A 14,648-nucleotide genomic window follows, 5' to 3' on the forward strand; every position below is an offset into this window, starting at 1 on the left:
CTGTTTTCTCTATTTTCTTGCCTATTTTCCATACTACAGCTGCCTAGAATTGCCCTGATAAAACATACAGGAATGCGTATACATACCCATCCATCAGATGTAGGATAATGGTGTTCAAGTGTGTTCAATCGTATCAGCCTGACTGAACGGAGTAGGTGATCTATTTCGGACACCCCCTCGTGTGTCAAAATGGAAATCCACGCCCTCTTTTTTAGTTCCTCTTACACACACACACATATTTACATTAATATATTATTTATATATATTTCTGTTTCAACTCCACTGAAGTCAGAGGAATGATACCAGGGAGGAATTTGGATTGCAAAACCTCAGACTTGAAGGGCACCTGCAAGCTGCTGCCAGCGTGTCATGCCATTTAGAGCTGAGAAATTGTCTGATCATTGGAACCAGTATGCAAAGCACTTGTTGAGGTATGACATGGCCAGGAAATGTTATTTTGCAATCAAGATTGGCCATGTGTGCTGTGGGCGTCTCGGGTGCTCCAGGCAGGCTAACGAACCGTATAAAAGTGCTCAACCCCAGCACTGCTCCATGCACTTCTCTGGACTTCTCCTCCTCGCTGAACTGAGTAAGTCTCACTTCTCTCTGGTTTCTAATTATCTGCTAAAATCTCTCTTTCGCATTGAGTTAAAACTCTCAAATACTTTGTAAGTCCTTCTACTGCTACCAGGAAGCCAGGGTTTGGTTGTGAGCATTGGTGAAGACAGGTTTTAGGAGAGTGGATCTCAACCTTTTTAGACAGAGGCACCCCTCGTTACACTAGAGACACCCCTCATTAGGCACAGACACTCGTCGGTAGACTGAAGACACCCTGCAGTTCCAAAATCATACCATATGTGCTTCAGATGCACTCTTCTGCTGTCTCTTTGATCCTTATATTAATGCTACTTGACCTTGGCTGTTTCAGGTGTAGCTCCTTTGCAGAAAGATGTCTTTCAACCGCCAGCTGCTCAGCTCCCGCTGCTACAACCCCTGTGAGGTGACCTGCCCTCAGCCATACGCCAATGCCTGGAACGAGCCCTGCGTCACGTCCTGCGGTGACTCCAGAGCCGTGGTCTACCCACCCCCAGTGGTCATCACCTTCCCAGGACCCATCCTCAGCTCCTGCCCCCAGGAGAGCTACGTGGGCACCTCAGAGCCGCTCCAGATCGGCAGCTCCTTTGTCTCCAGGGGCTCTGTTGGGTCCGGGAGCTCCTTAGGATGCCTGTCCCCTTACTATTCCCAGCGGTACAATAAGTACCGCTATGACAACTGCGGGTCCTGTTAAACCCAGCAGGAAAACCCACAGCACAGGGAACACCCCAGGAGTGGAAATGAAGACCACCATGAATGCATTGAGGGGCATGGCTTTTGGAAGATCTTGGCACTAATGGTCCAGCTGAAATCAGGGAGCTCTGAGGTCTCTGCACCTCAGAGAGTTTGGGGGCAGTGGTTGGCTAAAGCCCTTGCAAAATCATGATGACCTTCCCATGCATGATTATGTTCTGTAAATGCCACTTCTTCTTCCCATTAAAGATTGTACGACATGGCATTCTCAGTGTCCTGGGCTTCTCTTCCCTTTGGTGCTTGAAATAGAAATAGAAATCTCTGTGGAAATCAGCCTAAAGTCCTGGCAAAACGCTGCATTTTACTTACATGACCCATATTGCAGTGATGATACTCTCGGGTGGGAATGTGCAGCATTCATTAGGGCAGATGTGGCAGGTAGTTACCCTGGGATTCACTCGCAGGTTCTCATGCACCCACCTTGTCCGTCACCTTGCGCTATTACTCCAGTGATTACTAGCGGTGTATTGGCAAACAGGGCTGGGCTGTGTGGAGTGAAGTTGGAGCGAACTAAAGTTACATCCCATGGAGTACGGATGAAGCGTATTTGAGCAGCCCTGGTCTCAGGAGGTCTGTCTTGCCAGTGAAACAGGCTGAGCTGCTGCCAGGTCTGAGCGGCTGTACTGGTAAAGCCTAGATGGATGAAATATTTCCCATAAAGGCAAAAATTATAAATGTTTCCTGGAAGAATGAAACATCTCATGATGACAGCATGGACAAGTGTTACTGCTGTATTCGTGCAGTTGGGTGTTCCCATTTGGCCCCTCTGGATGTGCCCAGCAAAATTACCTGGGGCAGACCATTTGCATTTCTGAGGCTGCTGTGATGTGTTGTCAGTGATTCATGGGGAATTCACTCCATCGTTGCTGGTGCCAGAGCTGCTGGTCCAGTTTGGTGCCTCCCTGGTGCCAACGATTCAGCTCCTGCTCCAACCAGGCATCACCTGACAAACTCGTGTGCCCAGGGCTGTGAAACCTTCAGAAGTCAGGATCCACAGTGTGAAGTGAAGCAAAACATGGGGAAGACCTATAGGGCCTGGTTCTCTCATTTGCCAAATACAGTCCCAGCTCCCAGTGTCTACAGCCCCACTTGGGAGCACACTGCACTTCTCCAAGCCAGTGCTTGTCAGCTCATTCAGGATGTGGATCTTGTTACTGAGTTTCATAGTCCAGTAAAGATTATGACTTCTCCCTATAACAGGGAAATAGCAGCTTCCCTTTTCATTGCCATTACTTTTTACAAAATGAGTGTGAGATAGGTAATCATTATAGGTAGTCATTAAGTGTGACTTATGGAAAGGATAATTGAGACACGGGCTGAGGCATTTCTGTAACATCATTTGGTCATTCATAGATGCATAGATTGTACGGGGGCTGGAAGGGACCTTGCAGATCATCGGGTCCAGTCCCCCCACTCTAGGCAGGAACACAACTGGGGTTAGGTGACCCCAGCGAGGTGACTGTCCAGTTCATTCAGGGGAAGAATTGGCTGAGGGACACGAGCACTGTTACTTTTTGTTGGTGACATTACTTATCATTAGAGTGCCTGCATTACCTTGATAATGTCACTTAAATCTGTGCCTGGTGCTCTGGGCACTGTAGAGAAGCAGAACAACAAAACAACTCTATCCTATGCGACCAACCTGAGCTAAATATGCAGGTGTATCCAGCAGCGGGAGGAAGGATTATTATCTGAGTTGTACACAAGACAGGCTGATGCGGGGGGCTTCAAAATCCATCAATAAATTAGGACCCATTCAGTACTGAGCTCTTCTAAGAAGCTGCTCCCATGCGATTTCCCAGGATAATCTGAGGCAGGGGCAGGAAGTGAATGAGAGCTTCCAGTCTCGTGCTTTAACCACCCAACCTGCCATTGTCTCCAAGTCACTGTGCCGAACTGTGATGTCTAATATGTTCTTTAACTGTTTTCTCTATTTTCTTGCCTATTTTCCATACTACAGCTGCCTAGAATTGCCCTGATAAAACATACAGGAATGCGTATACATACCCATCCATCAGATGTAGGATAATGGTGTTCAAGTGTGTTCAATCGTATCAGCCTGACTGAACGGAGTAGGTGATCTATTTCGGACACCCCCTCGTGTGTCAAAATGGAAATCCACGCCCTCTTTTTTAGTTCCTCTTACACACACACACATATTTACATTAATATATTATTTATATATATTTCTGTTTCAACTCCACTGAAGTCAGAGGAATGATACCAGGGAGGAATTTGGATTGCAAAACCTCAGACTTGAAGGGCACCTGCAAGCTGCTGCCAGCGTGTCATGCCATTTAGAGCTGAGAAATTGTCTGATCATTGGAACCAGTATGCAAAGCACTTGTTGAGGTATGACATGGCCAGGAAATGTTATTTTGCAATCAAGATTGGCCATGTGTGCTGTGGGCGTCTCGGGTGCTCCAGGCAGGCTAACGAACCGTATAAAAGTGCTCAACCCCAGCACTGCTCCATGCACTTCTCTGGACTTCTCCTCCTCGCTGAACTGAGTAAGTCTCACTTCTCTCTGGTTTCTAATTATCTGCTAAAATCTCTCTTTCGCATTGAGTTAAAACTCTCAAATACTTTGTAAGTCCTTCTACTGCTACCAGGAAGCCAGGGTTTGGTTGTGAGCATTGGTGAAGACAGGTTTTAGGAGAGTGGATCTCAACCTTTTTAGACAGAGGCACCCCTCGTTACACTAGAGACACCCCTCATTAGGCACAGACACTCGTCGGTAGACTGAAGACACCCTGCAGTTCCAAAATCATACCATATGTGCTTCAGATGCACTCTTCTGCTGTCTCTTTGATCCTTATATTAATGCTACTTGACCTTGGCTGTTTCAGGTGTAGCTCCTTTGCAGAAAGATGTCTTTCAACCGCCAGCTGCTCAGCTCCCGCTGCTACAACCCCTGTGAGGTGACCTGCCCTCAGCCATACGCCAATGCCTGGAACGAGCCCTGCGTCACGTCCTGCGGTGACTCCAGAGCCGTGGTCTACCCACCCCCAGTGGTCATCACCTTCCCAGGACCCATCCTCAGCTCCTGCCCCCAGGAGAGCTACGTGGGCACCTCAGAGCCGCTCCAGATCGGCAGCTCCTTTGTCTCCAGGGGCTCTGTTGGGTCCGGGAGCTCCTTAGGATGCCTGTCCCCTTACTATTCCCAGCGGTACAATAAGTACCGCTATGACAACTGCGGGTCCTGTTAAACCCAACAGGAAAACCCAAAGCACAGGGAACGACCCATGGCACAGGTTACAGGATGTGAGTGGAAACCGACAGCACAGGGAATTACGCGGAGTGGAAACCAAGACCACCATGAATACATCAAGGGGCATGGCTTTCGGAAGATCTTGGCACCAATGTTCCCACTGAAATCAGGGAGCTCTGAGCTCTCTGCACCTCTGAGAGCTTTGGGGCAGGTGTTGGCTAAAGTCCTTCCCAATACCTTCTCTGCATGATTATGTCCTGTTAATGTAACTTCTTATTCTCATTAAAAACTGTGCTGCATGGCATTCTCAGTCTCCTGGCCTCTTCCCTTTGGTGCTTGTAATACAAATCTCTGGGTATATAGTCACCTTGGCAAAGGCTGCATACAAGTTCAGTGCACCACAAAAGGTCTTGCAATGACAGGAGTGTCTGAGCCCTTACGTCAGAGCTTTCCAAACTGTGTGCCGCGACACATTAGTGTGTCGGTGGCAGTGTGTAGGTGTGTCGTGCGAAATGCAGAAAATTTTGCGGAAGGGCACCGCGGAGCTCCCTTACTCGCATCTGCTTCCCTTGGCCCCTCCCCCGGAACTTAATTACTGTGTCGCGAAATGATGCACGTCTAAAAAGTGTGTCACCAACATGAAAAGTTTGGAAAGCTCTGCCTTACGTAATAAGTATCAGCCTGAAGTCCTGGCACAACACTGTATTTCACGTACATGACTCATATTGCAGTGATGATACTCTTGTTTGGGAATGTGCAGCATTCATGAGGGCAGATGTGGCAGGTGGTTACCCTGGGATTCACTGTCATGATACTGCGCTAGCAATATGAAGAAGCAGGGGTAAAGACTTCTGGCTGTCCTACAAGCCTGGCAGGACCCCAGGACCCACCCTCGCTCCACTTCTGGCCTGACATTTGTACTGCCATGTCCCCTCATTTGTACATTTGCTACGTGTCCGCTGTAGCAAGTTCCCAGAGCTGTTCTGTCCTAGCGTATTTCCCAGGGGTTTGTTGCTGAGAGCAGGCAGGGGTCAGGTTGTGGCTAGCATGTTGTGGCGGAAAACAACTCTGGTCTCAATTTCTGGGGTTGTAGCAGTCTATGCAGCACCACCCACAGTGCCCTGGGGGGCATTAGTATCATCCAAGTGGTGGACAAAGAGCTGAAGGAAGCACAGCTTGTTGCTTAAGACCATCTATCTCACCCTTGGCCATGTGAGGAGTGGGGTAGATGGTGCAGAGAAGAGAAGTTCTTGTAGCAACTGGAGGCTGGATAAGGGAGGAGGAGGAATGGGATCCCCAGAGCCCCCCTCTCCACATTGCAGGCATTGGGCCTTGCTTTCAGATGTGCCATTTAATGTACAGGGCAGCTATAGGTTACTATACACTGGAGGCATGTTTCTGAGATGGTGGTAAACCTCTATGCTAGGACCAGGAAGAAAATGAGGGCAAGGTCAAATGAGGATGAAGGAAAAGGTTCAGCTACTGTGCTAATGGGAGCTGTTGAGCAGACCAACGATCTCAGTGGGAAAATTGGGTATCGGTACAAAAGGGAATTTGGCTTTTGGCCCTTATGTCTCTGCTTCAGTGTCCTCCTCGTCTCATTTCTGCATTCAGCCCAAATCCCTCTTTGAACTCTTCATCTTCTTTATTCAGACCCCACCTGCTCTCCCTGTTTCCTTGGGTGCTGCCCATGGCATTTGCTAGATATTGCTACAGACAGACAGAGATGGAGGTAGAACACAAGCTTTCCTGGGCTGAAGCTGCCATCACCAGATGCTGCAAAAGGACCTGAGATGAAGCCGGCATTGGGAAGAGGCAGGCAGGCTCCTGGCCCGCCAGAGGTGGTTGCACCAAGGTCCAGCCACTTTCTTCTGCCCTGAACTCCAGAAGGCAGGCAGTGACCTGGGGGCAGGCATTCCCCCAGTACCTTTGTTGGGCTTGCACTCAGCCAAAGAAGAGCCGTGAGCAGAAGCTGGCGCTCTGCAGCAGGTTGGGCTTCTCCCTACCCCTCCACACCAGGCTCCAGGCATAGGGGACCAGTTGCTCCTGGGTCACCACTGCCATAGCCCTCCCCAGTCCTGCTGCTCTGCCCAGGCCTTTACATCTCAGCCCAGGGGATGGTGGTGGGACCTGGAGAGGTGGGTGTATACATTGCCCACTCCCAAGGCCACCTTCACCATGCTCTGTAGCATGACTGCACTTGTGTGAACTCCTGGGACCTTACTAGAGTGGACACTTAGTGAATGGACAAGAGAGGGGACACAGCAGGAAGAGTGTCAGGGCAGAAGTGGAGTGAGGGTGGGTCCTGGGGTCCTGCCAGGCTTGTAGGACTGCATAAAGTCTTTAGCCCCTGCTTCTTCACATTTTAGTTCAAAGTGATGACAGTGAATCCCATGCTAACCCCCCCCCCTCCCGCCCCACCTGATCTGCCTTCATGAATGCTGCAATGTCCCATGCAAAAGTATCATCACTGCAATATGGGTTACATAAGTAAAATGCAGTTTTATGCCAAGCATCTCAGGCTGCTACTGACTATGTAAGTGCTTAGACTCTCCTCTCATTGCAAGACCTAGTGTGGTACACAGACCGTATACCCAGCCTCTGCCAGGGCAATAATTTCACCTGAACATGTAAGGGCTCAGACTCCCTTCTCATTGCAAGACCTTTTGTGGTTAACAGAACTTGTACTCAGCCTTTCCCAAAGTGATCATTTCCCCAGAGAGTAGTATTTCAAGCACCAAAGGGAAGAGAAGGCCAGGACAGTGAGAATGTCATGCAGCACAATCTTCAATGGGAATAAGAAGTGGCATTTACAGAACATAATCATGCATGGGCAGGGCATCATGTTTTGGGAAGGGCTTTAGCCAACAATTCCCCAAAACTCTGTGAGCTGCAGAGAGCTCAGAGCTCCCTGATTGCATCTGGACCATTGGTGCTGAGAGCTTCTGAAAGCCAACACTTCGATGCATTCATGGTGGTCTTGGTTTCCACTTCTGGCGTGTTCCCTGTGCGGTGGATTTTCCTGTGGGGTTAAAAGGACCCACAGTTGCCATAGCAGTATGCATCATGTATACTAGGCCATACACTTCTATTCCTCCTTCATATGCTGAAGCTGTTTAAAGCACTAAGAAAATGAATCTTGATTCCTGCCCACTCAAAACCAAAAAGCATAATTCCAGGAAGCAATTTAGGCCATCAAGTTTTTAAAATCAAAGAAAGCCTGGAGGGTGTAATGAGCTTGTCATGGTATTAAAAGGATGATAACTTAATGCTTATAAGGATTAGCTGGAAAAGCAATTACATTGCAACACCTGGATGAATTACACATGCAGCACGTTTGGTTTAGTAATGCCCTTAGGCCTTTAGGCTCAAATGGTGTCTCAATAGCCTTGTGGTTGTCTCAAAGAGTATTTGAAAGTGTTAGCCACTCAGCTCTTTTTTAAGTGCTTCTGTTCTCCTCTGTGGGGTGGGTGCACTTGATTTAACTTCACTCTTGTTGAGGTGTCACATTTCATCTTAAACTTGCATCTGGTATCAATGCTCATTTGGGAAAAGAGGGGCTTTTTCATAAGAGTCTTTTCCAGATCATATCCTGCCCTTAGGGGTTTGGTTGGAAGATACCTAAAGGTTGCTATTCCAGGAAGCTTTGCATGCTACTTTTACAAATCAAAGCACCAACTCAGTTATATGCTTGGATTAAATCTTTGCTAGGAAACTGGCATTAGCACATTTTCATCCGATAAAATCTAGGGTCCTACAGAACAGACAGGTGAGGAGACAATGTCAGACTGTACAATGCAGGAGAAGGAACTGCCTAATGGATGGGCTTTTGGAGAGAATAGTTGACCTTGTAATTAAATCATGGTTTGTGATCAGTAAAATAGGTCCAGTTTAGGCCATACATCCAGGTTCTTAGGCTCAGCCCCATTCAAGCAATGCTTCTTGTGACAGAAAAAAAGGCAGAGCAATGAAGCTTTGCAGGAAGAATGAGATCAGCATCAAGAATGCATGAGCCAGGTCCTGGGTAATTTGGATGCGCAGGTCAGGACAGGTGGAGATGGACCACACCTGATAAGCGATACCTGCTGCATTCATCTCATCAGAGCCACTGTGTCAGGGTGAACTTGATCCTGTCATCCCGCTCCACTGCGAACACTCATAGACATGACCAAACCCAGAGTGGGGGGTGTCCCCAGTGGGCGATCTTGTGATCTCGGGAGGGGGTTCCCCCATGGGTGATCATGCAGTCTGGGGGGGGCGATCCTGCCAACCAGGGGGTAACTGCTGCGGGATATCCTGCGGACAAGGGGGGAGTCCCCTGGGTGATCCCATGGCAGCTGATCACTCTGGGCAAACTCTGCGCTCGCTGCAGCCACTTTGGGGAATGGCTGCGGCTGCTTCTGGGAGCAAGTGCCAGCCGATTGCTGTAACCACTCCCAGAAGTGGACGCAGCCAGTCCCGAAAGTGGCTGCAACAACCGCAGCAATTGGCCAGCACATGCCGGGCGGTCACTGCAATTCCTGCCTGTGCCCCTGCCCATCACCTAAGCGGTGAAATTGGCTGTCAGGGGGTGCACCGGGGCTCTCAGAGGGTGCACGTGCCCCTTCCCCGTGCCCCCTCTATGCATCGTCACTGCCAGCAAGGCTTTTTCTAGCTGGGTCTTAAACACCTCCAAGAATGGAGCCTCCACCACCTCTCTAGGTATCCTATTCCAGTGCTTCACCACCCATCTAGTGAGAAAAGTTTGCTAATATCTAACATTTTTTCCTTGCTACAACGTGAGCCCTTTGCTCCTTGCTCTGTCATCTGCCACCGCTGAGAACGGTCCAGCTCCATCCTCTTTGCAACCCCCCTGCAGGGAGCTGAAAGCTGCTGTTAAATCCTTTCCTGGTCTTCTCTTCTCCAGACTAAATCAGCCAGGGTAGGTGTGGAGATCTGGTGCTGAGGGGTTAGGTAGGGTGAGACACGTGTCTGGGACAAAGCGCCGGCTGATCACTGCAGCCGCTCCCAGAAGTGTACTGCAGAGAGTGCAGCGATCGGCTAGCACTTGCAGGGGGGGCACCGTCGTTCCTGCCAGCCCCCACTCCCATTGCCTAAGCGGTGAACTTGGCCATCAGGGGGTGCACTGACACTCTCAGGGGGTGCACCCCCTACACATCGCCACTGCCAGCCCAAGCTTTGTTTAGCTGGGTCTTAAACACCTCTAAGGATGGAGACATCCATCACCTCTTTAGGTAACCTATTCGACTGCTTCACCACCCTCCTAGTGAGAAAAATGTTGCTAATAATAATAATCTTTCCTTGCTACAACTTGAGCCCTTTTCTCCTTGTTCTGTCATCTGCCACCACTGAGAACAGTCCAGCTCCATCATCTTTGCAACCCCACTTCAGGGAGTTGAAAGCTGCTATTAAATCCCTTGTCGGCCTTCTCTTCTCCAGACTAAATCAGTCTGGTTCCCCCAGTCTCTCATCACAAGTCATATGCTACAGCTCTCGATCCATTTTCGTTGCCCTCCACTGAACTCTTTCCAACTCCTTTCTGTAGTGGGGGGCCCAAAACTGGACACAGGACTCCAGATGTGGCCTCGCCAGTGCTGAATAGAAGGGAATAATCACTTCCCTTCAACTACTGGCAATGCTCCTACCAGTACAGCTCACGAAGCTGTTAGCCTTCTTGACAACAAGGGCACACTGCTGGCTCCCATCTGTCTTTTTGTCCCCTGTCACCCCCAGGCCCTTTTCTGCAGAGCTGCTCCCCAGCCAGTCAGCCCCCGGCCTGTACCGGTGCTTGGGATTGTCCTGTCCTAAGTGCAGGACTTGGCACGTGTCCTTGTTGAACCTCATGAGATTTGTTTTGGTCCAAACCCTCAATTTGTCTTGCATTTGCATGCTCTCAAGCATGACTGTACTTGTGCTTAGGAGCCAAGAGATTCACCACTCAGGTCATTTTGGCTGTACTGTACCACCAGAGCACAAAAATTCACCCAGCCCCTTTCCACAGCCGATCCCCATGCAGGGTCCCACAACTGTAGGTTTACCAGGACCTCTCTGGAGCCCCTGTACAGAGGTCAGCCTGCACTGGGGTGGGTGGCCTGGGGTGGGGAGGGGGATTTCAAGGCTATGTGTGGAGATGAGGTGCTGGGGGCTTAAGCGGGGGCTGGAAGAACAGGGGGCAGTTTCCCTCCAGACCTTTCTTCTCCACCTTGCTAGTGCAATGTCAGCCAGCAGAGGTGACAGTGACAATGAGGCTGATGATCCCTGTGCAAGGAATCACTCTCAAAGAGTGAGACATGTATGAAAATCACCGCTGTAGTGGGAACCTGCAGGCTGCTGTGGGCCAAATAAGAGGCCAGTTTCATGTTTTTAATGGGCCTGAGTAGGGCATTAGTTGTATATCATTAAGCCCCCTCTCACAAGGGGAAAATATAACTCTGAGAGATATTTAATTTATAAGTGGAGGAGAAAGTCAAACCAGATATATGGATTAGGATGCAGCACGATCTTTATTGGGAACAAGAAATGGAGCTGAGAGCACATAATCATACAGAGAATAAAGATTTTGCTTCCAAAGTTTGGAGAAGGGCCAAAATCGCTTGCCCACCCCAAATGGGCAGTATTTCCCCACGAGGTTCTCCTCCTAGTTGCTGCTGTGGACGCTGATGAGCAAGTCCTGTTTTCAGCCGTTCATGAGATGCTTTCAGTTTCTTCCAGATGCTATCAAATCGCAGAGACAACAGCCTACAGAGAGGGACAGAGCAACACTCCCAATACATTTCAGGTGTGGTAGTTTTTAATAACCAGAAACCACAGGCAGTTGTTCCTGGAAAGGCGGCACATGGGGCAGGATGAGTGGATATTGTCCGAAATCTAATGGAGAAATCTGGGCCTGTTTGTTCAGAGATGCTGAGCACCTCCATGTCTCCCAGGTTTCTGTAAGACCCGGTGCACCCTGCCTTTCTGAAAACCATGTCCTGTATTTATGACTATATTGCTTTCCACTCCTGGGGTGTTCCCTGTGCTGTGGGTTTTCCTGCTGGGTTTAACAGGACCCGCAGTTGTCATAGCGGTACTTATTGTACCGCTGGGAATAGTAAGGGGACAGGCATCCTAAGGAGCTCCCGGACCCAACAGAGCCCCTGGAGACAAAGGAGCTGCCGATCTGGAGTGGCTCTGAGGTGCCCACGTAGCTCTCCTGGGGGCAGGAGCTGAGGATGGGTCCTGGGAAGGTGATGACCACTGGAGGTGGGTAGACCACGGCTCTGGAGTCACCGCAGGACGTGACGCAGGGCTCGTTCCAGGCATTGGCGTATGGCTGAGGGCAGGTCACCTCGCAGGGGTTGAAGCAGCGGGAGCTGAGCAGCTGGCGGGTGAAGGACATCTTTCTGCAATTCAGCTGCACCTGGAAAAGACAGGATAAATGCAATGCTCAAGAAAGAGTGCAGTAGCAGCCCGCAAGAGTCCTGCATGGAAGTCTAGATGGACCGGAAGAGAGAGATTTTGGCATTGCAGGCATTTCTTTTGACCCTCACCTCGCTCTTTCTTTGATGACTTGAAAATTGTGTACCAAGGCCACCTAATAGTGATGAACCTGCTTCACGCTCTGCTGCCCCATATAGCCCAATCTCCTGAAAACAAGTGCCGGTGCATGTGCTGCTATGAGTGCAGATACTAAGACACAGACAGGCATCAATTGGTTCAGGATCACTTGGGGACTACAGCAAAGAGCAAGGACCAGAAGTTTCAGTGTTGCTGGCCTGCAGTGCGGAGAATGGGCATCCCATGGACTCATCTTTAATAAGCCTAAAACAACAGTTAGTTTCCTGCAGCTGATCTCTATATGTGAAATAATTGAAGCCCTTCCCATTTGGTGGAGATGAAGACACTCTCCTCAAATCAGCTCTTAAATGAGCCATATGAAACTATAGCTTTCCTTTATGATATCCTATTGTATTTGAGCTGATGTTGTTTTTTTTTTAGTAGAATTGTTTGGTACATATTTGGAAGCTTTCCCTATTCTGCATTATCAATATCCATCTCATTTTATTGGAACTTAACCCATAAGTTCTAAAACCCGCACCCATCGATGCCTGGGGGTGGAAATGGCTAAAATGATCTCCTGTGAAAACAACAGAAAAGCTCCCAGAGTATCAATGCGAGGCTCCGTTTTGAAGTTCCTACAGAAAAGTCTTACAAATTTGAAAAATATAGAGTGAAAATAGACTTACTTGGTTCACCCAGGAGGAGAAACGCAGGAGAGTGATTAGAAGAGCTCTGAGCTGCAAGTGCTTTTATATGTTGCCTTGTACTGCCTGGAGCCACTGAGACATCCTTTATGTGCATGGGCCTTTCATCACACGAGAAAAATACCTTGCATGTGTCACTCCCTGACCTCAGGCAAGCTTTGCATGCTGTTTTGATTATTGGGCAATTTGCAGACACAAAAGACATGACATGAATGTGACAAAGACTGTAGGAGGCTTTCAACCGAAACCTGTTTTAGCCAAAGTGATCTCCAATATCATTCCCCTGTCTTCAGCCATGGTACAGTAGCAAAGAGTCGAATACTTGGTGAGTTATTTTAAAAACGAATTCAACGCAGAATAGTCGCATCATTAGAAAGAAATCTAGGCCTCTCATCCTCCAAAGACTTGTGTCCCTTTGTTTCACGCAGCTGTGTTGCACATTGGGGTTACATGAAGTTCCTCACTTCACTTAAACTCAGTGCCACTATAAACCCTTGCTATATGAAACCTCAGGTTTGTGTAGGTAAGAACAAACCTGCTGCCAAATCTTTCAAGAAGCAAGAGTTAGGGTCCCTATTCCTACTTCATTGCTTTCCCAAGTGCATAGTGCTAAGCAATAGTTTCTGAGGCCCTCGATGATTCCTGTGGTTCTTTTGAACATGTTCCCCTTTTCCTCGTGTTGCATGTTCCCCAAAGATGTGAGAGCTTGCAGTCTGAGAACAGTTGCTTCCTTCAAATTGTCACGAGGGGATTTTTATTACATTTTCCTGACAAGGGGCGGGCCTTAGTGCCTGTCAGAAGGGGTAAATCAATCTCTGGGGATTGAAAGAATGATCTCCTGTATGCCTCTGCCTCGCAGCCTGAATGGTGCCGCTGGGTAGCTGGCAGTACGCCGTGTCCATAGGGAGCTCTGTGTCCACAGCGCGTCTCCAGTTCACCCGTCAACTGTCCCCTTACTATTCCCAGCAGTACAATAAGTACCGCTATGGCAACTGCGGGTCCTGTTAAACCCAGCAGGAAAACCCACAGCACAGGGAACACCCCAGGAGTGGAAATGAAGACCACCATGAATGCATTGAGGGGCATGGCTTTTGGAAGAGCTTGGCACCAATGGTCCAGCTGAAATCAGGGAGCTCTGAGGTCTCTGCACCTCGGAGAGTTTGGGGGCGGTGGTTGGCTAAAGCCCTTGCAAAATCATGATGACCTTCCCATGCATGACTATGTTCTGTAAATGCCACTTCTTCTTCCCATTAAAGATTGTACGGCATGGCATTCTCAGTGTCCTGTGCTTCTCTTCCCTTTGGTGCTTGAAATAGAAATAGAAATCTCTGTGGAAATCAGCCTAAAGTCCTGGAAAAACACTGCATTTTACTTACATGACCCATATTGCAGTGATGATACTCTCAGGTGGGAATGTGCAGCATTCATTAGGGCAGATGTGGCAGGTAGTTACCCTGGGATTCACTGTCACTACATTGCACTACAATGTGAAGAACCAGGGGCTAAAGACTTTGTGCTGTCCTGCAAGCCTGACAGAGCCCAAAGACCCACCCTCACTCCACTTCTGCCCTGACATCCTTCCTGCCACATCCCCTGCTTTGTCCATTTGCTACGTGTCCACCCTAGCAAGTTCCCAGGACCTGTTCTGTCCTAGCACATTTCCCAGAGGTATCCTGCTAAGAGCAGGAAGGGCTCAGGTTGTGGCTATCATCTTGTGGCAGAAAACTACTCCTGTCTCAGTTTCCTGGGCTGCAGCAGTCTCTGCAGTACCACCCACAGTGTGCTGGGGGACTTCAGTATCATCCAAATGGTGGAAAAGCAGCGGTAGGAAGCATTGCTGGTTGGTT

At 49.0% G+C, this 14,648-nt stretch overlaps 3 protein-coding genes across 3 annotated transcripts; 2 read left to right on the forward strand and 1 right to left on the reverse strand.

The window, feature by feature from the left end:
* Positions 1-949: 949 nt before the first annotated feature.
* LOC112548071 (feather keratin 4-like) lies at positions 950-1,288 on the forward strand. The gene has a single exon (XM_025192307.1). The coding sequence runs from the start codon at positions 950-952 to the stop codon at positions 1,286-1,288; it is 339 nt and encodes a 112-aa protein (XP_025048092.1).
* A 2,452-nt stretch (positions 1,289-3,740) lies between these two features.
* On the forward strand, positions 3,741-4,577 carry LOC112548072 (feather keratin 4-like). The gene is made up of 2 exons (XM_025192308.1): positions 3,741-3,857; positions 4,197-4,577. Exon 2 carries the CDS (start codon positions 4,218-4,220, stop codon positions 4,554-4,556), a length of 339 nt encoding a protein of 112 aa, XP_025048093.1. The 5' UTR covers positions 3,741-3,857; positions 4,197-4,217; the 3' UTR covers positions 4,557-4,577.
* A 6,474-nt stretch (positions 4,578-11,051) lies between these two features.
* LOC112548075 (feather keratin 4-like) lies at positions 11,052-12,807 on the reverse strand. The gene is made up of 2 exons (XM_025192314.1): positions 12,784-12,807; positions 11,052-11,957 (listed from the first exon to the last, which is right to left on the reverse strand). The coding sequence occupies exon 2, from the start codon at positions 11,934-11,936 to the stop codon at positions 11,598-11,600; it is 339 nt and encodes a 112-aa protein (XP_025048099.1). The 5' UTR covers positions 11,937-11,957; positions 12,784-12,807; the 3' UTR covers positions 11,052-11,597.
* Between the last annotated feature and the right edge of the window lie 1,841 nt (positions 12,808-14,648).

This window comes from Alligator sinensis, unplaced genomic scaffold (genome assembly GCF_000455745.1).
Source record: "Alligator sinensis unplaced genomic scaffold, ASM45574v1 scaffold771_1, whole genome shotgun sequence".
NCBI lineage: Eukaryota > Metazoa > Chordata > Crocodylia > Alligatoridae > Alligator > Alligator sinensis.

Coding starts and splice junctions, on each gene's coding strand:
- LOC112548072 (XM_025192308.1), top strand. CDS start 4,218: ATGTCTTTCAACCGCCAGCTGCTCAGCTCCCGCTGCTACAACCCCTGT.
- LOC112548075 (XM_025192314.1), bottom strand. CDS start 11,936: ATGTCCTTCACCCGCCAGCTGCTCAGCTCCCGCTGCTTCAACCCCTGC.
- LOC112548071 (XM_025192307.1), top strand. CDS start 950: ATGTCTTTCAACCGCCAGCTGCTCAGCTCCCGCTGCTACAACCCCTGT.